We start from the raw sequence: 22,847 nt of genomic DNA, 5'->3' as shown, positions 1-22,847 counted from the left end.
TTGGCATTATTCCACTTGCTGCCTTGAAGAGCTACAGCAGTGACAAACAACATATACTACCAGCAACAGCAAGAAGAAATTGGCTGGAACTCTGTAATTACCAGCCTTGCCTTTTCTGAAGATGAACAGGTTGACATTAAAGACTACATAAATACAGAAAGTAATATTCTAAAAAAATACAGTTAAAGGTAAGTTATCTGAACACAAGGGATCTAATTTTCAGAGAAGTACAGTTCCTAATAATGACATAGTACAAATTTAGATTGAATGAGGCCAGAATGCATTTCTGAATCTTCTGGTGAGAGGAAAAATATATCTTTGAAAATAACTTGGTATTAGCCATGTATATGCTCAGTATAAACTACATAACATAGCTCAGCTCTTGCTGTGCCCTGCCTAGGCAGACTGGTAAGAACCCTTCCAGGATCCAGGTCACAGGGGAAGTCTGAATCATACATGTTCCTCTCCACGTATCCTGACAAAGTCTTTAAACCCTCACATTCAGGCATTTCATTTGACTGGCTTATGCAAGTAAAAGTTTAGTGTTTCTGTCCCTCACTGGTGTTACAATCAGCATGAATCCTCAAATCTCATGAAAAGTTAACATGCGAAAAACCAAGCACTAAGATGGCCACCTTTATTTGGAAACTAGGTCTCACAATGATATGAAATACGATTTGCTTGCGTGTTTCAGGATCTTCTATTGTAATCAATGACAAATTCCTGTTTCTTTCCATGGGAATAACAAACTTAAAATATACATTTCTCCCCCCAGGGAGATAGACAGAGGTAGCTTCACAAACTGCTGAGGTAAAAATACCCTGACAAAAGCAGTAAAATAGAAATGTAGGACTTCTTGCTTACTTTATCCATGTCATAAGTTCTACTGTATCAGGATCATAGAATTCTTGCAGTTCTGTAAGCTCTGTCATTATCCTAGGGAAAAACTGATGGAAATGTTTCTGGTTACTTACAGTAATATCTAAAAAATATCTACAGAGCATCTGATTATATTAAGGCCTTAAGTGACAAAACAAAAATGGGCTTCAACTGACTTTTCCCTCCTGACTGGTACTTTTATTTGAATATTTTGCAAAACATAGTTTATACTTAACGTGACAGCAGGAGACCCTCTCCAAAATAAATATGTTAAACACAAGTTCTCATCTCTCTCTCTTTCATTAGAATACTTAAAATTAAAAAATAAATAAACAAATAAATAAACACACAGCAAAAACATTCATCAACGTTAAGTGGCCTTAAATGCATCAAAACCATAGCTCAGGTTGTCACATGCAAATGTACATAAATAATGGCACTGAACCAAGAAGATGATAAATCTCTCATGGTAAACCTCCTTGAGCAGGAGGGGTTGGACTGTTGTGAGTTGATGGAGAAGTGTTATTCAAGCAGGACAGAAGAAGAGAAATTTCCTAGAAGGGCCCTGGTAATCTGCCCCAGACTTCCTTCTGACTTCAATCACTACAGCGAAGAAGATTACACTATACTGTATGAAGTAGGATATCTCAGTTTATGCTCTTGAAAAGCATTTTGGGAAAAGGAGGGATTTTGTGAAGTGAGACAAAATGCCATCTGTTTCAAACCAGACCAGACTGCAGCCCTGCACCATGGCTTCCCTATCCTGTGAGGTTTGAGGGCTAAAGGAACAACAGGTCCTTTATTAAGCCAGGTGATTTTGTCAGTCCTTGAGGCATTAGGAGCATTTATCTGAGAAAGGCATGGCTGGAAGCTGTCCAGCCACGAGGGGCTGGAGCATGTACATGTACATGCTGGTGTAAATGCTAACTGAAAACTACCTTATGTCAGCCCTTTTGGAAAATAGATACAAAGTTTACAAGTTATGCCAGACCAAAGGAACAACTTACTTTGGGACAGCCGCAGTGGATAGTAAGAAGTGGGAGCCTGCTTTCAACTGAGGCATTTCCACTTCCATTACCTGAACAACTCAGCTGTCAAGTGATAGCATTCTACAGCCAGACATGTTAGGGTTGCACAAGAACAGCTGCCACATGTTTGTGTCAGGGCTGAAAGCTGTAGCACTGCTGTTATACACACACCCAAACTATTCCTAGAACAGACAGATAGAAAGAGGAACCACTACTGCCACTCCAAGGAGAATCCACTTTGCTCAGCAATCACAGCCTTGCAAAAACCTGGTTAGATGAGGGACTGTGCTAGACTGAGTCAGAAAGCAGCCAAGCAGAAAGATGCTGAGCTGTACACTCAGCTGTACACACATAGCCACAGTAATAGATTAGGGGTCACAAGGCATTTGCGCTGTTCTGTTACTACTAATCAAAGTTTCCAAGCTCAGGAATAAGTTATGAAAATCTGGAGAGCAAACTGTTCACCATTGCTTAAAAGCAGAAACTGGATCTGCAATGGCTGAAGCCCTCTAGAGTCCAAACCCCTACACTGCTTTCATTAAAAAAATCTGAAAAAGAAAATGTTATTTGGTCAACTAAACTAGTTTCCTCTGTTGTAAGAGAATTCATAATTCTATTGAGCAATGGCAGCATTTTTCAGGAAAATATCTATTGCTCCATCAAAAGTGTGTAAAAGGTCAGATTACATTGCAATCAAACTTTCTATTATAAGATAGACGTTACAAAACCTGTTCAAACACTGTTGGCCAAGTCTGGCTTCTATATTTGAATTCTTATAAAACTATTCAAACTAACTATTTTGAAGCTATGCCAGTATAACAGAGGGTTATACTTTATGGAATGTTTCCCATGTTTTTTGGACTCACAGAAATTTAAAAAGTAATTTCCAAACACTCTCCTCTCAGTCCATCTGTGACTTGCAATAAAGAACTAAGTGTTTATTTTAAACATGGAAACATCTGTAAATTTTCTTCCCTGTACTGTTGTATATACACACCTCTACACAGTGCTCTGCACAAAGGATTTAACTCCATTATAATTTGATGGGAACTTTTCAAACTGATTATTTACATATGGCCTCCCATAATTTTATTTCATCTAAACTCACTCCCTCTCACTAAAACCAAGATTGGGACAACACATTTTTCAATATTTTAAGATTTTATTTGGCAGTATTTTGTTTGTTGAGTCAGTTTATATATCCAAAGCATAATAGCTGAATATAACAAAGTCTTCATTTAAATTTAAAAACTTCTTTATTACAATAAGTAATCATTAACAAACTAAATTGTCAAATACCTCATACTGAAAAAAGTAAACAGTTTTGTTTAAAAATAGAACATATTTTCAGTGGATGACAACTTCAATTTCATTATATATATTTCATTTCACTAAGTATATTATATTTGCTCATCATTTTGACTCATATTGTGCTTACATACAAAAAAAAAAAAAACAAACCAAAAAAACCTTCACAGAGGTACTTTTCTTACCTCTTTCCACAAGCTGAATCCAATTATTGTGGGAACTGCCATACTCAGAATAAGAGCCTAGAAAGTACATGTTAGAAGAAACGCATTATGCACTGTTCTCCAACCTTGAGGTGTCTGTTGATTCTACTCATATAGTAAGCAACATTTATGCCTGAAACCTTAGTGTGACAGTAGGTGAAACTTAGTGGGGTTTTGCCAAGCAAAAAACTCTCTGCAAAGAAGAATTTTCATAATTTAGCAGAGATGAATTAATTTGACCATGATAACTTTACCATCAGTTTTAGGGATGGTAAATAACAATGATGTAGGGAACAGAAGAAAAGTGAATACCTCACATTCAAATGCAATGAGAAAATCTGAGACAGGAAAAACCCAAGCATTTCAAACTTCTGCCCTCGTTGATGCTTTTGTTCAGATTAACAATATTGATATGCAAAACCCAGAAACCCATTTTTTCAGCACACCATCATTCTAGCTGATCTAATTTTTGCTTTGCAAAAAGGTGAAAATAGCTTGTATGGTACAAGAAACATTTGTTAAGGAACACACAGAAGGCATTCCCCTGACAATAAGCTACTAACACACCTACTGTGTTAATAGTAAAAAAGCAGGTCTATATAACAGAATGCATGAGGTACACAAAAGAATGTGCTTACCATGTACATGAACATATTGGTACTCCTTGATTGAAAGAACACTGTCAATGTTTCTGATATAACAGAATTATAACAGCATTTTCACAAGGGACACTGTGAACCTCTAAGCATAATATATTTATTCCTATAAGCTTCTTGAATTTAAGGTAAGTAATATCCTATCCTTATTTCATTAATAAAACTAATGCACAAAGCTGCTAAAAATCACACAAAGCAACTCTTGTCATATTGAGAATAAAGTTAGGGTTGGAAGCAGGGGAGTTGTTTGCACTGTAACACAAGCTCATCTTCAGTCACGCCATTTCTCTACAATGGCCACAGGTAAACAAATCTTACACAAAGTAATTCCACTTATCATTTCTTACAAAGCAGCTTTACTCTCAGCAAGTAAATACATCTTAATACCACATTTTAAGATTAATTTCTTAGTAAAACAAGGCTTATATCAATGCTTGCCTGCACACCTGTACTGTTTTCTCCTGCATTCCTCCTAAAAAGCACATGACCTTCTTGGCCAATCTCAACTAGATATGACAGAGAGACTGAGGTCTCCAAGATTTGTTAAAAGAAATTAAAGAGATGAGCAAAAGGAAGATGAAGACAGCTCTGCTTCTTGTGAGGAAAGGCTGCAGTGTGAACGCAACTTTATCACCAGGTACCAGACAACATGTGCAAGAGTGATATTACCAATGAAAGACCCAGAAAAAGCAGACTATATGAGATCCACTGCTCACAGAACAACATGTTCTTTTCATGGGCTCTTCTACAGGTCTTAGTTAACTGTTTGCAAAGTTATATGCTTGCTACCTATATTTCCCAGGACATTGGCAACAGTAACTCACCAGCAGTATCGGGTGCACAGCTTTCAGTCGAAGCCACTTGAAAAGCGTCATCCAAAGTTCAGGAGAACACACCCCAAATGCAGCAAGCATGCAAACATAAGGTGTCCATAGATATTTCATTCTGAAAAACACTGCAATAACTTAGTTGGGACTCTGTGCATGCCTCTGCACTCAAGCTATTTATAAAAAACATTTAGATGTTTTTCACATGTAAAACACCATCTGGATGTTCAAGTAACCTGAGGTCAACTTTGATGGCACTGAAGGGTAAACCAAGGAAATCTCTAGCAGAAGAGCAGGCACCTGATTATCTGCTGTGAGATGGAGGAGCAAGATCCAAGGTAAAAGATGACAAAATCCTTCATAGAGTTCAGGGGAGGATGAAAGAAAAACAAAGGGAATAGTAAAGTCACTTGGCTGTTGTGGTTTTCCAGCCAAGAAAGGACAAAAAGCAGCTATTCAGCAAAGCTGCACAGACAATGTACTATAAGAGTTCCTGAAGAAAGGAAAGGAAAATATTTAATAAACAATTTATGATTTGCTGGTGTTGTCTGCCTCTTAAGAGTAGACTAGTCAGCTCAACTACACGATAACACAACAGTCTGCTCACTTTAAGAATTTGTGAGTATTTAGATTTTAGGATGATGAGCATAATACAAATACAAGACACCTTCAAGCTGATTAAGCTGAGAGACAAGATTAGAACAATAATGTCTTCCAAACATCAGCTTCTGTTGCTTTAAGAACTAACACAATACTTTTGAAATTAGTTTTTCTACTGCTTTAACATGTCAAGCAAAGGTATACTTTGTGGTAGGCTACACACAAGAAGACACGTAAGAAATCTTCTACATGTCAGTATTCCAGAACTACTCTGTTCATCAAAACACTACACAAGATCTTGCTAGAATACAATATTAAAAATAATTATAGAAACGTTCTACACTTAAATACTGTAAAGAAAGTTATTAAAATGTAATTAAATTCAAGTCTTGGATTTTGGCTACATTAAAGCTTGAAAAACATGTTAAAGAGACTAAGAACAATTGTATCAAATTTATAATCACAATTATCATTGACTGCTCCTCTACTAACTAGTACCACTACATGCCAAAATGATTTCTGAAAAGGGGTAAATTTCAAAGGGGTGAATGGTGTATCGTGTCCAATTAGGAACTCTCTGTTGCTTTCAAAAGAGATACATTAAAATCAGACTTACCCTTCCAAACACATTGCTAGACAACCAAGCAAAATTGTGTGAATGACATGATAAACTATTTCTGGCCTCTCTCCAATTCGACCATCCTCAAGTTTAACTGCCTCTTTCAGTGGTTCACCACTGCAGTTGGAGAAAATGAGATATCACTTAATTCAGACATTATCTCAGGCAAAGGTGTCAATAAAAATACATTTAAGTCAGTAGTACACTGAGATCATATTGTGTCATATCATACAATATAGTTGCACTGTTTCCTTGGTTTTTGTATGCAATCAATGATCTATCAGTACCTACTGTCCCCTGTTTTAGATTGCAACCTCTCTGGAGCAATGGCTGCAAATTGTTACAATGGGATCACTGTCTATGACCGTAAATCCTATTTTAAGGTAATTCAGCACAAGAGGCAGTCTAATTTAAGAGCAGGCAGACTCCGCAAACATTTAGATGAAGCATGCTGAACGTGCATCTAAAGTTTCTTCATATCATTAGCTTGGTGAAGAATTATGGAATCTGTAGGATAATTGTGTTTGGAATGTGTATACCATTTTATGACAAAGAAAGATAATGAAAGTAGCTTTGAGTCACGTATTCTAAATTCTAACAATATATTATAACTAAAAATCACAACCAAAATCTTACAACAAATGTTTTTCTACAAACAAGATAGCAATGCATAAGACAGGTAACATATTTTTCTACCATATGATTTCAGGTTAGAATTTTATAATAAACTTCATCATGACAAATGGAAAAATATTTTGAGATTATTAATTGATTCAAAATTTGAAAAAAAAAATGAGGGGGGAGAAGGTTTATATTAAGCTTTTCTTTAAAAAGGTGTTGGACATAGTGTAGTCGCTGCTTATTATAAAGTAGTAAATAGCTATTTCAACCACTAGCAAACAATCAGAAGTTTGCTTCATTGTTTTGAATATACCAGTATACATCTGACCTGGCATTTTCATTCACAGCAGCATAATTTTTATCTATTAGAAATCTTCATTCTTGAAATAAACCTACTGATTTTTGCTGCAGACAAGTGAACAATTTGTTCTAATACCTGAGCAGTTACACCGTTCATCTTCTACCAGGCAAAGATAATTTCCTAGTCATTGAGTTTCCAAGACAAGCTACAGTAGGATTTACAGTTGCTATTCTTAGTCTGTAAACAGACAGCTCCGCTACCCCTTCTCTCAAGGGAACTGTGAATGTGAATCACTGTGAAACTAAAAATAATTGAGTTGGTTTTACTTCAGCTCTGTTCTCAACAGCAAAAGCTGATGGACCCTATCACAATAAGCCAGCATTTTAAAAAACAAACAGTGAAGCATTAGAAATCACAAATCCTCTCAACTCCACCCGTCTCATTCTTCTCACATGTAAACTTGAAAAAAACAAAAACAAAAAACCCAAACCCAAAAGAGAAAAAAATTCTAGAAACAATCAGGTAGCTTTGCTGTTGGAACCGTAGCACAGATATAACATTTTTCTCTCTGGCAATGGGAAGAGACATACGTATATCCCAAAACAAAGTTCTGCAGGAATTGCACCTACGGGGAAACAAACCAGTGACAACTCCCTGTCCTGACTGGAGGGATGCTCAAGAAGCTCCTCACTAAAGGACTTTTCTTTAGGAGGCTCTGGTGGGCCTTCCCACTGGTGCTCACACCCTGACAAGCTCAATGGTAGAACAAATTTTGGAGCAACAAACATGATAACCATTCCCTTAGACATCAAGGAAACTCTTATTTTTAACTTATTTTTCAGTATAAATAAGTTACTTACCAAATTCTCCTAAAAATGACCTGAGTTACAGAAAAAAGGCAAATAATTAATACTAAAATATAAAAAGGCAACAGTGATGACTGTGTTAGTCGCAAAAAAAAGTCTTGGGAAGGTGCCTGAAGAGATTCTTGACAAAGGAGCCAATTCATTGTAAAATTCCTAGTAAGGCAAAAACATCCCATTAAAGACAATAACAATACCCCACAGATTAGAAAAAAAAAACACCCAGCACTCAACCAATCATAGTTTAACCTACTCATGTCATAGGAAACTATTTTAAACGCATCTTTGAAAAGTTAACTTTTTATCATTTGAAACTGCTTTGCAATACTGTTTAGAGTAACTGTCAAAAGCTTATCTTCCCAAAAATTATCTGTGATGTGAAGAGACCAGGCTACAACTCTTTCATAGCACAAAAGCCCAAACTCCCATATAACTCCATTATGGAAACCACAAAGCACTTCATTGTCACAGTGGATTAAGATCTTAGACATACTGATGCAAGAAGGTATGCTTGTCCTCATTTCAAACAAGGAGATGAAGAAGGAAAAGTGGTCATCTGAGATCACAAACAAGCCTGAGGCACTGCCAAGAATAGAATCCTTAATGCTGAAATTCTAGTTCTGTAGCCGAACCTACTTGATCATTCTTCTTTCTCAATTAACGAGCAGGAAGATTATATAGTCTGCCAATAAGCACTACCAGTCATATTCTCAAGTGGAACTGGTGCAGCACGTGGTTCTGTGAATGCATTCTTCTCTTACTTTGTTTCGCTTCTCTCCCTCCTTTTATTTTCCCCCAAGGGAAGACTAGAGGACTGAATCACTTTCAATTAGATGCAATAAATTTAAAGATTAACAGCTAGGTATGTCCGAACTGGCCCTAAAAGACAGATCTTGAAGCTCTTGTGCAGCAAACCATAATTTCAACTCACAGTTACACAGTGCTCTAGGCGTAATTGCACCCAGTTTGTCTCAGTCTCAGGCTTCATTGCAGGGTTTGACAGCTTGAAAATTGACATGTAGCAAGTCCGCAGGGGAAAAAAAAAGAAAATCTGTAACACTTGGTAGCTGAATAAACTGAAATCCTGACCAAGAGTCCTTTCTTTTCTTGCAAAACACTTAAGAATGAGGATGTGTTGTGTGTTTAAAAAATGCATCTTAGCCAACGTCACTACACCTCATCTTCCAAAAAATCCCCAACAATTTCAGTCGTGTGTGACATCATTTTTCACTTCTTCCCCTGAAAGGCTGTGAAGCAGTTTTGTAAGAGAGATGCAGCTTCCAGGCGAGAGTTCCAACTCCTGCACAGAATTGCAAGTCTTGGCTTGCATCCAGGAGGTGTCTCAGTCCTTACTAATATTCCATTGGAAGTTTTCCAGAAAATCTGTAGCCATGAACATCTTCTTGTAGAACAACATTCAACTCTTTTACAGACACTAATGGTTTTTCTTAGAATCACAATTCCCTCTGACTTTTAGGGTGTCCCTTGTCCTAATTTCTTCCAAAACATACAGGGGGGTTTCAGGGGCACCCCATAAAGCAAGCATGTTTGGAGATAGCATTGATAGTTCATGAACTCTTTACAGAGCCTTTTCTTTTCCAGGCTATAAAAAGCTATTACTGCCACCTTTACGTTATTATCTTTGCTTTCAAGTCTAGAAACACTAGACAGGCTACAGAAAGTTTTCATTCTTCAACATCACAAGAGAAGAAAAATCCATGAAATGCTTTCACCTCAAGGTATGAAAAATAGTGAGGTGCCTTGGAAATCTCAAAATCCTAAGTCAATTCTGTATATTTTTAAATTCGATATTAAAACTGTTTCTCTAGCTCCTCTGTAAAATTGTCACAAGACATTGAAATTTTACACTTCTCAGAGCAGCCTCAGATGTTTGGATATCTTGGGAGGTGTAAAGAGTTTAAAAAACTTACTTAGTTGTGTTTAATCCAAGTTTTACTTCAATGAACTTCAGCAAATGCTCATTTTCTTTATAAGGAACAAACATCTGAAAATTAATTTAGCAGAGAAAAATCATATGAAATGCTGGAAGCAGCTTTCACATAGTCATTCAGATCATAAAATGTCAGGAAACAATAAACTATTCAAGATTTAGCTAAAACTAACAAAGTGGATTAAGTGTGACAATTAAGAATCACAGAATTAATTAGGTTGGAAAACACCTCTGAGATCATTGAGTCCAAACTCTGACCAAACACCACCCTGTCAACTAGACCGTGGCACTAAGTGCAACATCCAGTCTTTCCTTAAACAGCCCCGGGGACGGTGATTCCACCACCTCCCTGGGCAGCCCATTACAATGCCCAATCACTTCCTCTGTGAAGAACTTTTTCCTAATGTTCAACCTAAACCTCCCCTGGTGCACCTTATGACTCTGTCCCCTTGTCCTACTGCTGGCTGCCTGGGAGAAGAGACCGACCCCCACCTGGCTACAACCTCCTATCAGGTAGTTGTAGAGAGTGACAAGGTCTCCCCTGAGCCTCCTCTTCTCCAGGCTGAACAACCCCAGCTCCCTCAGTCACTTCTCATACGACTAGGTACTGGTAGAGTATTGTAAATGTTCACTTCAGTAAATCTATTTTTAGGGTTTCCTTCAGAATATTCTCTTCATTTTGTTCATGTACTCCAACAGGAGGGCCAGTGAAAAGCTGACAATAAGTTGCCCAAAGACTACTGAGCAGTGTAAAAAGGATCATGAAAAACAGACACAGACTTACTCCCAAGGAAGTCAAAGAGTGCTGCGCTTGGCTCCACTGGAAAATAGGACTGCAGCTTAGCAAAAGTTATGAGCATTTGTAATTTTCACAGAGATTGTCTGAGCAGCCTAAAGTTCTGCAACTTAACTCGTAATTGTAATTTAACTCGTAGTTTTCAAGGTTAGGTTTTATTTTCCTGGAGATACAGCAAGGCTAGTCAATCTGACCCAAGAAAACAATCATATCTGAGCATTCTTTCAAACTTTTTAGGGTTCACTAGTTTCTTTAGTTTTAAGTCAATACTGTTAATTAATACAGCCAAGGTGAGTTTGAAACATAGAGGAAAAGTACAATAAAATATGTAAAAGACTAGAGCCAGCAAAAGGGAATTGCTAATTAAAATATAAGACCAAGTTAAAATCCTATTGTGCTAACTCAACTCCTAGCTGACCCCTACACAAAGTGAAAGTTTCTGTTCCCATGTTCTACTTGAAATTTAATTGAAATTATCTACCCTGAGACTACTCACACTTGTTCCTTGCTACTGTGCCTCCATGCACAAGAATATTGTTTTAATATTCAGACCAGTTCATAGGGTCCATCCAAGTTATAACAAAACCCATATATATAAAAAAGATAAAGTGTGATTTAAAGAGTATTTCCATACTATGTTTCAACCCAAAAGACCAAAACCCCAAAAAAAGACAGCTGTTTGAGTTGCTAAAGTTTTTATATAGATACAAAATTACTTCATTTTCAGTACTCTTATTTGTTATGAATTAAGCTATGAACTATCATATCAATATGATAAGAAACATTTCAAAAGATTTTTTCAAGATATATCTGCAACTTTCCATTTAGATCCTGACAATTAAAATCACTTTTTACAGAGGAATCTTACCTTTAATAAGAAGTTTAGTGTCACTGCCACTGTAAGTACCAAATAAATGTACATTACTTTCAGCAATCTTGACATAAATGTACCTTTTTTCATATTCATCTGCAAAAATATTTTAAGAATGCTGTATCATTTGGAGTTCAGTTTAAATTTTCAAACTACACCCAGAGGAGGGTCTAGTTACCTGAAGGCATTTAGAGAGCATTAAAGCTGCTACAAAACTGAGTAATGGTGACACTAATAAGGCTGAATTTTCAAACTGCAGAAGGTACCCCAAGAAGAGAGAAAACAGGTAGATTTTGTATACTTCATGCACCTGTTGAAGAAAAGAAATAAACCACAATAAAACAAAACTATAGTGGATATACATCTTGCTTTTTAGAGCAGTAGCTCATTTCTCTGTTAATGAGGGGACTAATGGATGTGGATCCTCCAGCTCGAGTCTACAGGGTACCATTTGGCTCTGGAAACTATTTCACATCTAAACGATACTGGTCAGCCTCAGTAACTAGTGCACAATTACTTCACAAGAACTCTGTAAAAATGCCAGAAGTGGGAGTATTTTACCATGTCTCCCCATTCTGTAACACCTTGCTGTGATGCAGCATGAAGCAGTAACCACAATGCACCAGTAAGAACACACAATTTGTGTGACAGAGCTGACTCCTGCAAACAGGCCCTTTCCTTGCCCTCAAAGTAACTTGTTCATTAACATTCATTCAGGAGTACTCAGATTGTTACTGATACTTTCTGTTATTTACTATTTGATAAGCAGATCTTATAGATCAAGCACTTCCCACTGCTGAGGAACAGAAAAAAAAAAAAGGCAACTGAAAGAGGTGACAAATTAGAATTGCGTGCAGATGGATAGCTAATAAAAGTAGAAGGCACACATGTACAAAAGAGTATATATACCTGTTGCATTTTATTCTGCAACAGGCAGAATTAAAATGCCTTATTGTTGCAACATTTCTAAGAACCATTTTGCAGAATAAATTCAAATACTTCCTAGCATTGAAAAATCAATTGGCCTTCAGCATCTGTCTAGTCTATTTATTGTCTAAATCAGTGCAAGGTGGGCCATTTGGGGTGAAAACGAGCCCTTTAACTCCATAGAGCCAACAGAGCACTTTTTTGGTCTGCCCCACCCTGCCGTGATTAAGGGAAGGTAAGGAAGAGGCAGCCAGGCCAAAATGGAGTATCATTCATCACTCCTTTAGCTCTCCAAGGATGTTTCACGTCTCAGAAGCTTTGTTTAGCTTCTGACCCTTTTGTTAGGAAAGCTGTCCCAAAACAAGTAGACCAAAAGAGACTCAGTTTAAAGCTATCTTATTCTTCTGATGACACGAGCTTCAGCTGGGCCCAGGCTGCAAGACACTCGTCCCTCAGTCTGTGCCCTCTGGAGCCTTGAACAGTTTGTATGACAGGCACCTCAGAGGCTGTGTATAAGTCCCCAACTATCAGTGGGCTGAAAAGTTCCAGTACCTTCTCTGTCTGTGCCAGGGCAAAGCTGTCTAGCAGGAAAAGAGAAACAGCCTGCACAAACAGGAGATAATGACTGTATTCCCACATCATCATGAAGGTATATGTTGAAGCATTCACCAAAAGATAACAAAACTTCTAGGAAAAAAAAAGAAAAACAAGAAAAAGCATTAGTTTTGTACCTATGTATCTCTGTCGCTAAGTAACTAGGAGGTCATTAAAACATTAACTATGGAAATTAATTATTATTTTAGAAAATAATTAAAATACTGACTTTAACTGTATTCAACATGTTCTCAGTTGGAAGAAATTAATTACTGAAACATTCAAAAACATTTAAAGTTAACCAGAAGAAACATCATTGACAGAGAGACAGGGTAATGAAGTAAACCCCATCTTCTCCAAGCAACAGTAAAAGCAACAAAACAGTTTACACAGTGAAAAAAATTCTGCATCAATTTATTTAAAAAAGGACAGCACATAGCTCATTACGACATTGTTCTCTCTGAACCCTCACGGGGGCATAGCAGGGCAGGGCACAAGTCACCTAGCAAAAACTGCACATGCCTAGGTGAAATCCAAGTGACTGTTTTGAAAAGAACAAACAAAGCATCTACTGTTTTCTGCCTAGAAAGGCAACAGTGGCAGGGGTAACTACCCTAGAGCACAGTTCTACCAGCAACTCTTTGTTAAGAAACTAATTTTGCTTTACCTCAGCAGAACAATTTAGGTTTTTTTTTAAATAGCCTGTGAGAGCTGCTACTTGACATGCAAAATATGGCAAAGCCCAATTTTCCCTTGATGGTATGGAGTAATCAATTCTTGTTGTATCTGTCCTAGAATAAAGTACAGAGAAACAAAATTATTAAAATATTTATGGAGCAAAGATATCAAGGAAAGCCTAAACGTCACTTCTAGCCATCAGTGTGGCCTTGTAAGCAAACTTTTCCCGGTTTTGGTGTAACACTGACACAATTTCACCACAGATACAGGTCACATTTAATAACAGCACGGAAGGCCCAACCTTTACTCATCTATTCAGCAGGTCTCCTTATTAGGTGGCATTTATAGCACTGAAGCCAAAAAGCATCTGCCTCCAGCCTTTTCTGACCTGCCTCAACACTTCCAAGTGGGATGTGTCACACACTGCTTCTGCCAACCTGCATAGGGACAACTGAGGAGTGCTAAATGCTCTTATGACCCCCAGGCAGGGAACCGCTGCCCTGGCAGCAGCTTTTCACATTACAGTGAAAATCAGCTCACAGCTGAGAGAAAAGATTCCTTTCAGTTCTCATACAGTATGTTTTAAACAAGTGATTCAGGTGGTTGAGCACAACTTAGAATACAAACTGGTGCTCCCTCATAGCAGCAGCAGCAGCAGCAGATATTTTGTCTACAGGGAAAATTCTGCCCAGCAAAACAAGAGATTAAAGACGGATGAGGAGCATGCAGGGTTTTCCCATGGAATGACTTGACAGTATCCACATAATTAGAGGAGTAGGTGAAAGTTTTAAAAAGTGCTAAAGTGACTTAGAAGCACAACTAACGGTTTCAAAAGTGATCAAAGGCATCAGTTTCAGAGGTACATAGTCTTCTTTGTGTCTACTATGCCTTTAAAAGGAAGCCTTAAGCTCCTTTATCATTTAGACATTTGAAAGCATCACCTTTCATTTTTTCCTCCGAAGCCTCTTACAGAGGTGTATTTGGAGCTTTTCTAACTACTACATCTTTCACTTCGTTAACATTGTTTAATCTTCTTTGCTGTTGAAAAAATTACAGATTTATTCACCATTTTTCCTACTTTCCACTGTTTACACAAGTGTAATGAACACTATTCTTAGCTACTAATCACAGATTCGGTCATGATGACTTCACACTCCTTGAAGATGCTTCCCAACAGTTCAACTTTAAAGATATATCTAGAACATTTTGCTCCTCCACAGTTCTTTTATTTCAAGTGCTCTCAAGTTCACAGAAAGCCCCAGAGCTACTTGGTGAACAAACCAGGAGCCTCAACATAGGTTCTCATTGCCCAAATGAGGCTCCCTATTATTGTGGTGCTTCATAAGGGGAAGGGACATTTTCTTCCAAGTGAATTGTTTTAAAATAAAAAAATCTTGAGATCAAGATCATCCGAGAAGATTCCACTTTACAGAAAAATCCACTACGAAAAGAATATTAAAAAAATCAAATATTATTTGCAAGAAAAATGCACTTGGATCATTTCCTTCTAAGCAACAGGACAACCATCACAATATTTAGAACTGGCCAGAGAGAGCAATTCCGTTTACAGCTGTTTTGGACATTTGTTTTCATTCTTCACCAGGACAAAACCAAAACCTTCTGGGGAATGTTTTTGACAAATGAAATCGTGTGTGCACGCTCCTGTATTCGCACACATACATAAAGTCAGTTCAACTGGCAGCGTGGGTGGTTTGGACAACAAGGGGCCTTTCCATTAATAAAATCATCATGAGAATCAATGAATCTCTCAAAAACATTTTGTATTCAGCATAAGATCCTGCTCTCACAGTGAGAACACAAAGCTTAATAGAAAGCATTTCAATCCGGTCTAATATTTGAAAATGCCTTATTGACAAACTAGATTGTATAAAGATGTTTTTCTTACCTGTTAATAATGAACCATGCTACAGTCAGCATTCCTGCCAGCCAAGTCCCACTCATAACCCAACTGGTTACAAACAATGCAGTCACATAAATTCCCTGCAGTCCAAAAACTATACCAATGTAGAAATACACTGGTTCAATAACTTCCTGAAATTACAAATAAAAACGAAGAGACATAGTGGCAACTGAGCTGAAGCTGGAAATTATTACTATTTACTATTTGTTACTGCTAACAGTGTGCTAGGTGCTTTACAAACAGGTAAGAGATGTCTCCTAGAAAAGTATTGGGCATGCTTATATTTGGGGTTGAGGAAGAACAAAGCAGTGTGAAATAAGCGCACCCTTCAGGACTCAGCTTGCTATTGCCATGAGTTTTGTATTTGCTTTAGCATGAACATTGTAGCTGTTATCAGATTTAATAAATCTATACTACAGTGGGATATAAAGTTCACAGGACTACTGAAAGAAGTTATGTGGGGGAGGAACTTGGAGAAGTAAAGATGTGGCAAAAATGGTTCCAAAATAAATCAATAATAAAAAAAGAAAGATAAATGAGGGAGGACACAAGTATGCAGCATAAGCAGAACAAAGCCCGAGCAGAGCAGAAATTGACAAAAGGTTTATCTACGGAAGTGTTTTTCCCTAGGAGAATGGGCAGACAGGTACCACTATGACAGACTTCTGTACTCCAAAGGAGCTAACTTTCCTGTTTTTAATGGATAGCACAGACATTCCCCACATTTCTAAGCACTCTGTAGAAGCAAAGAATAACAGATAAGTTTAATGCATACAAACCCCCAAAATCCTATGCCAGAGACTAATCAGAATTGAGGAGAACCTGGACGTGGTGAGAGGCTTAGCTCAGCTCATTCAGCAAAAAATGCACGTGTTCATTGTATACAGCATAGAAAGTCTCTCTCGCACACAGACACAACCATAATGAAAACACAGAAAGTAGGAGAAATGCACATACTTCGCTACCAGATGCTTGATATAAAACACTGGCAATCAACTCTGGGTACAAAGTCATTTGCTGGACTGCATTTATTGTCTTCAGTGATACTGTCTTATTGTTGTGTGTCAACTCATAAACACCTACAGACAAAAAAAAAATATTATTCTTAGACTCACTTACTATTGCTGTACTTAAAGGAGGTCAAAGTGTATTCAAAGATGTAATTTTAAAGGAAGGAGAAATTTCTGTGTCAGGTGCCATTCCACCCTACTGATCTAGCAACCATCTGAAGCACAGTCTTTCAGTAATGTACTGATGCAGCCCTGGAACTACCTACTTACAGATCACCTTCACAAGAGGTTCTTAAGATGTGAGACAGATCTAACAGGGATGAGCAGGATGTATTAAACCCGTCTTCAGAAGGAGGTCAGGTATGACAGCCTCATCATCCTTTTCAGCCCCCATTTCTGAGGCTTCTAAGAATCCTTTACTGAACACAATATGTCTTTCTATGGGGTTGAGATGAAATTGAAGCTGGCATACTTGAAGGACACATCATTCTAAAATGTTATATTTAAAGAAAAGACTTGTCAATACTTAGGACAATAGAGGGAAGATGAAAAACAATCCAAATCGCAGTGTGGGGGAGAACAAAAGCCTCAAAACCAATGCAACAGCCAAACCAGACAACTGTTTCCATCTCTGAGCATATCTTTGTGTGTGGGCTGCAGTTGGGTCTCTGTAGGCCAAACCAGGTCTTGCAGGACTTATAACTGAGTGAGATAGGGCTGTTCACTCACTCTTCCCTCCTGAGCTCTTGCCTTTTCCCCATGCCAGGCCAGGTGCACTTCTGAACTCATGGAGCTAGCAAGTGCTCCTCCTTTTCATTGCATTAGTTTTCTGCTTGTTTAGGGACCTAGGATCAGTGAGCTCCAGAGCCAGTGCAGGATAACGAGCAGGAGTGCAAAGGAAGGAGAGATCATTGCCACCCGGTCTGTTCTCCTTCCTGTCCCCTCACTCAGTCCTCATCAGCATCTATTCATCATAGCTGACAAGAGTAAAAACTTCTGGCAGGGACAGGATGGACCAGATCAGCTCGTGCCAGAAACAGTTCCATCTTCTGACAGAGCATGGAAAACAGTACTTTTCACCCCCCATTCCAAAACCCAACATAAATTATGTTTGCATGGCAGAAAATCCACCATGTAGCACGGACAAACGCAGCGATAACTTTGATACAGAGCAATATGAGAACAATATTAACCCTGTACTAGAGTACTGATTAAAGGTAATCCACTGGAATAGTTAAATACTGTTTACAGGATAGGTAAATGCTGTTTTTTAAAAGGCACTGAAAAGTTAGGACAGCATGTGGCTTTTAATTAATCTAACTGATACACCTATATAAGAGCGTAAAATCAGTCCCCCCAGCCTGCAGGAGTTTTTTACTGTCTCCAAAAGGAACAGGACTTTTCAAAGTTAATGAAACAAATGAGTTTTGTACCTCTTTCAAAAGAAGGAGCCTTTAGCAGTTCTTTATAGAATGAGTAATAAATGGCACTGTCACCCTGAAATGTAATTTCTCGTTCAAGTTCCTAGAAAAAAAAAAAATATTCACCTCCTGGAATCTCTTCTCAGAGAAGACTATATATTTTCAGAGAGACTGGTTTTGTAATACAGGACATGGTTATGACTCCACTGTACATCTTCAAAGTACTCCACAAAACATTAATCTTCACAGCACTTCTGTCAGGTACATATTGCTCTCTATAACTTAGCAAACATGCTTGGAATCAGAGCAACTCAAATCCACATCGTAAATTAGCACTAAATCCACAGGATCCTTTCATATTCAAAAACCTGAATGTCATTCAACTTTCCATACTTCACTAAATAACACAGTTCTTAAAAAAGACAAAATCCAAAAAAACAACTACAAAAACCCCCAAATCAAAAAACAAACACAAAAAAAACCCCAAACCAATGACAAAAAAAAAAAAAAAAGCCCAACACATATTCGTATTGCTTAGCTTTTGCAATCCCAGTATGCTTCAGTTATTTCTCCAAATTTTAGAAAGATATTTCAATGATAAATGGTGGCACGGAAAAACGTACAAAAGCATGACAAGTCAAAACTGATGTTACCAGGAGAAATACTTCAACAAAAAAAAAGAAAGAAAGAAGATAAAAATAAAAAAAAAGAAGAAAAAACTATATCAAAGACAGGTCTCAGTAGAAGGACATGGGATTCTGCAAGCAAGTAGTTCCAACCTGACAGGGATCAGCTTTGATTTCAAGGACACAATTTGGCTTTTGTTTCAGTAGTTTATCTTTACCTGCCTGCTGGAAAACCAGAACTTCCGTTCGTGATATGTTGAGAGGTACACAGCATACATCATTCCACTGGTCACTGCCGCCAGACAGCCAAAGAAAAGTTTTGCAAAACGCTGGATTAACATATCTGAAAAGGGACAGTGAGAAAGCTAAAATAGTCCAGAGGATTTAGAAAAAAACCAGTATGTCCTACACATGACTCTCATTTCTGAACAGCAACTGAACTTACTGGAATCAGAATTAACACACCATCAGCAGCACAGATACATCGAAAACTGGTATGTTATTCCTGTCCTGCAGAGCTTTCTTTCCCAGTTGTTACCATTGCTTCACAGGACCCTCAGATAAAATACTCAAAAACTACACTGCAAATTTTCTCTCCATTTCAGTAAGCTATGTTTTCAAATGAATTCCAAGAAGGAAAAGCATCTTTCACATAAACAGAGCAAACTCTAGATTCTACCTAAAACACCACAACCTTCTTAAAGACATTAACAGACAGAGGTGGCCATACCATATCTAACCATTCCTGAGACATTCAATTTTCCATTCTGTTTTTAAATATAAGAAGAAGGAATTAATCTGAATTTTACCAAACTCATTCAACAGGCATCTACTTCACCTGTAGCTCCTTTTTAACATAGAAGTTTTTGGTAGTTTGGTGAGCACTTGCCTAAAATTATACTTGGTTTTAGTTCTCTTTCTTGAAAAGCCGTAAGGACTTTTTGTCTTCTTGTTTCAGTACCATTACTTCATGCCTCTCAGCTTCCCAAGCAAAAGATCATTCCAGGAGCAATAAATATATTTATTTGTATTCAAATAGTAACAACAGTAACATTGTTAACTCCTCTCCTTCTACCCCCCGGCCCCCAGCCTGAAACAGTCCAAGACTACCATTTCACTCCACAATACATACAATGTCATTATTAAAGAATTCTAATGTGCATGCCTGTTTTCTCTTGAAACATTCAAAAACCTAATTCAAAATAAGTCTGTTATAAATTACTGTGCTACAAATATCTTCCCATAAAATGTAAATGAGTAATGAAAAAAAAAAATCAAAAGTCTGCTAAAAATTCTGTAGCTTACATTTTGGCGATCTTCCCAGCTTTGAGTTTTCTTTGTTTCTCTGCTCTGGAGCCATTTTGTCAGATTCTGAGCAGTTTTGTTTCTTTCTCTGTCGCAGGTCTGCTGCCCCTGAAGACATTTTTTTTTTAAGTTACTGCAACACAATACCTAAAATCTCACTCTGAGAAATCCACGCAGCAGCAGATAGCAGCCAGTTATTGCTATTGATTCAATCCCAAGGAAGATATATTTGACAAAGACTCAAAGTGTGTCATATGCTCAACTAAAATAACAATATCACCATGTAGAAATCAATTCCTATGTTATTCCTTAGAAAAAACAATAGTATTCTCTTGAGGTCATACTCTGGGGTTACCCAGAACCCAAACTGGAAGCTAACTGGTTTATTTCATGATGAATGTATTATACAAATGAAGGAAATCAGTAGTTTAGATAAGCTGATGCAGACACTGGGAGACATTGAGCAATTTCATTCTACTCTCATCCTGGTTCTACACAGCTATAGCAGTGTGCAAGGCACACTACTGTAATACAAAAATTGCTCTACTCCATTACTTTTAAATTGAGTTGCCTATCATTCATAAGGCAAAAGTTTTTTTAAGTAAATATAATATCACTTTTTTCCTGCTTTCAGATCTACTGGAACTAAGTACATTTATGAACATTTAGTCTAACATATAATTAAAAAGCCCAGCCTGCTCAGCTATACAGATCACATCACAAGATCAAGAGCTTCCTCAGCTTCTGTTAAGTTTTCTGTAAACAGCAGCAGTCTGAAGCTCTGATCCACTTATTTTACAGTCTGAAAGCTAATGAGGCTTATTCAGAGTGCAAGTCTACATACAAAAAGACTCATTGCAAAAAGTATTTTAAAATTATTGTATTAAAGATATCCCACAATATTTATGTCATTTTGGAAGGGTGATGAAAAGGTTTAACTGTAACTCATGCTCTAGAACTTTCAGCTCTCCCATTTGACCCACTGTACAACATTGTTTGAAATTTTGTAGCCACCAATTTATTCTGGACTTAAAGCAGCTCTTTCATAAAGCCATCCAACTTCAAATTTGAAGTGTCATCCCACAACAAAGCTTTTTATTACTCTGGCTGTATATTATTTCAAGTCTTAATTCAGTCTAATTTTACTCCCAACTATTAGATTTAAGAGTTAGAAACTAGAGATTGAAATATAAATTATTAAAGCAATGTCTGCCTGTATCAGGGTGCCTGTGTGTAAACAGAGCAATTTATAAATTATTCTGAGCAAATCAAGACCTCAATGATAACATTTTTCATGCAACGAACAAAAAATGTCTACCTTATTAAACAAGACAAGAACTGGAATGATTTTAAACAAAACAAGGATTAGGATGTTCAGTATCACATTTATCATTATGCCAATCCAGAATCAAATGTACACCAGTATCACTTCATGTCATGTGTATACAAGTATATATATATGACAAACACCAAGTGCCCTGCAATTAAAAATCACTTGTACAATACAAAATAAAACAGGGTAGGGAGAAAACCCTGGATCACCAGAATGGGCAGATATGTGTTTGGAAGGACAACTGACTGCCCTTGTCATCCTAGTTATGACCAAAGCAACAGCACTGAGAACACTGAGGAAAATGCATTTCTTCTGCTTTTCTGGCAGAGAAGTAAGCCATAGTAGAAGTGTAACACACTTATAAAGTCTAGAGTTAGCAGCAGTAATAGAAAATTCCTAAAGAAAGAACAATTTAAAATTCTAATTTTGAAACAACTGCATCTCAGTCAGTAAATGATTTTCACTTCTGTTTTGAATGACGGCCAACAAATCCCCTCCACAAAGCAATAACACAGAAAGAGCCAAGTATGTTACTTTTGTTTTATCTGCAGCTGCCTCAAACAAGAAAAATTTTGTTTTCACTTCTATGAATACCTTAAATGGCATGAAATGAAAGTCAAACAAGGTGACAAATAAAAATTATCTAGAATTTTGAACTGATGGCACAACCTCTAGTAGCTCTCTATCCAGCATGTAATTTTTCATCTGAGATTGCTTTCCAGTTCCCTGTAAGTTCAAAGTGTATTTTTTTTCAACTCTTGTTCAGACAACATTTTTTATGTATCTACTGCAGAAAAGCATAACTCATTGCTTCTGAATGCCATGATATTCATCTGGAATAACATAGGAATTTTTCACCTGAAAATTGAGCACTCTCTGCAATTCTTATCCTCTCACCTAAAGAAGGATAAGATAGAGCTGGGAAAAATTCAGAGAAGGGCCATGAGGATGATCTAAGTTGGGCAATGGCTCCCATACAAGGAACAAGGAAACAAGTTGAGGATGCCTCAGTCTGGAAAAGAGGATGACCAACAGAAACATGCCAAATGTCTATGAGCCAGTGAAGTGCACCAACAGGCTGAATAGAGAGCAGTGATTCACCTTCTTTTCTAATACAAGAAGTTCTCAAATAAACTCAGTGAGTCAGGCTAAAAAGAACTAGCTCATTGCACATCACCTTCAGGTACACCACTCCTACTCAAAGAATGTTCTGTAAACCAAGAGCTTACACAGATCCAAGAGAAGACTGACACATTTGTGGAGGACAAACAACCGAAGACTACTAAACATGCAGAAACCACATCCAGCTCAGAAAGCACCCGAGCTGAGAACAGCTGGGACGCTGGAATATGCCATGGGACAGATTCGCATATGCTTGCTTCGCTCTTGCATTTCTTTGGGTGCCTGCTAACAGTTATGTTTCTGCTGATTTCCACAAGAAAAACTAAATGTCATCTCCTAGTCCCCACAAAGAGCATTAGGACAGAAGAGACCTCGAGAAAAATACTT

The 22,847-nt window shown here is 37.5% G+C and overlaps 1 protein-coding gene across 2 annotated transcripts in view; it reads right to left on the bottom strand.

The window, feature by feature from the left end:
• The window catches only part of DPY19L4 (dpy-19 like 4), a 31,839-nt gene that overhangs the window by 7,920 nt on the left and 1,072 nt on the right, over nt 1-22,847 (bottom strand). Inside the window, exons 2-16 of one of the 2 annotated variants that reach the window (XM_027730929.2) lie at nt 20,006-20,113; nt 18,919-19,043; nt 18,087-18,177; nt 16,601-16,722; nt 15,629-15,774; nt 13,712-13,835; nt 13,003-13,137; nt 11,702-11,833; nt 11,521-11,619; nt 9,837-9,910; nt 7,903-8,061; nt 6,118-6,237; nt 4,899-5,019; nt 3,401-3,457; nt 865-947 (exon numbers count right to left, since the gene is read on the bottom strand). In XM_027730929.2, coding sequence (XP_027586730.1) covers nt 865-947; nt 3,401-3,457; nt 4,899-5,019; nt 6,118-6,237; nt 7,903-8,061; nt 9,837-9,910; nt 11,521-11,619; nt 11,702-11,833; nt 13,003-13,137; nt 13,712-13,835; nt 15,629-15,774; nt 16,601-16,722; nt 18,087-18,177; nt 18,919-19,043; nt 20,006-20,113 — 1,696 coding nt within the window. The remainder of the gene's footprint in view (nt 1-864; nt 948-3,400; nt 3,458-4,898; nt 5,020-6,117; nt 6,238-7,902; nt 8,062-9,836; nt 9,911-11,520; nt 11,620-11,701; nt 11,834-13,002; nt 13,138-13,711; nt 13,836-15,628; nt 15,775-16,600; nt 16,723-18,086; nt 18,178-18,918; nt 19,044-20,005; nt 20,114-22,847) is intronic. The other variant, XM_039379150.1, reaches the window with a different exon arrangement.

Source organism: Pipra filicauda, unplaced genomic scaffold, assembly GCF_003945595.2.
Source record: "Pipra filicauda isolate LSUMZ 115617 unplaced genomic scaffold, ASM394559v2 scaffold157_size4220110_pilon, whole genome shotgun sequence".
In the NCBI taxonomy this organism is placed as follows: domain Eukaryota; kingdom Metazoa; phylum Chordata; class Aves; order Passeriformes; family Pipridae; genus Pipra; species Pipra filicauda.
The sequence above is the reverse complement of the archived record's forward strand: the minus strand, read 5'-3'. Positions and strand labels throughout refer to the sequence as shown.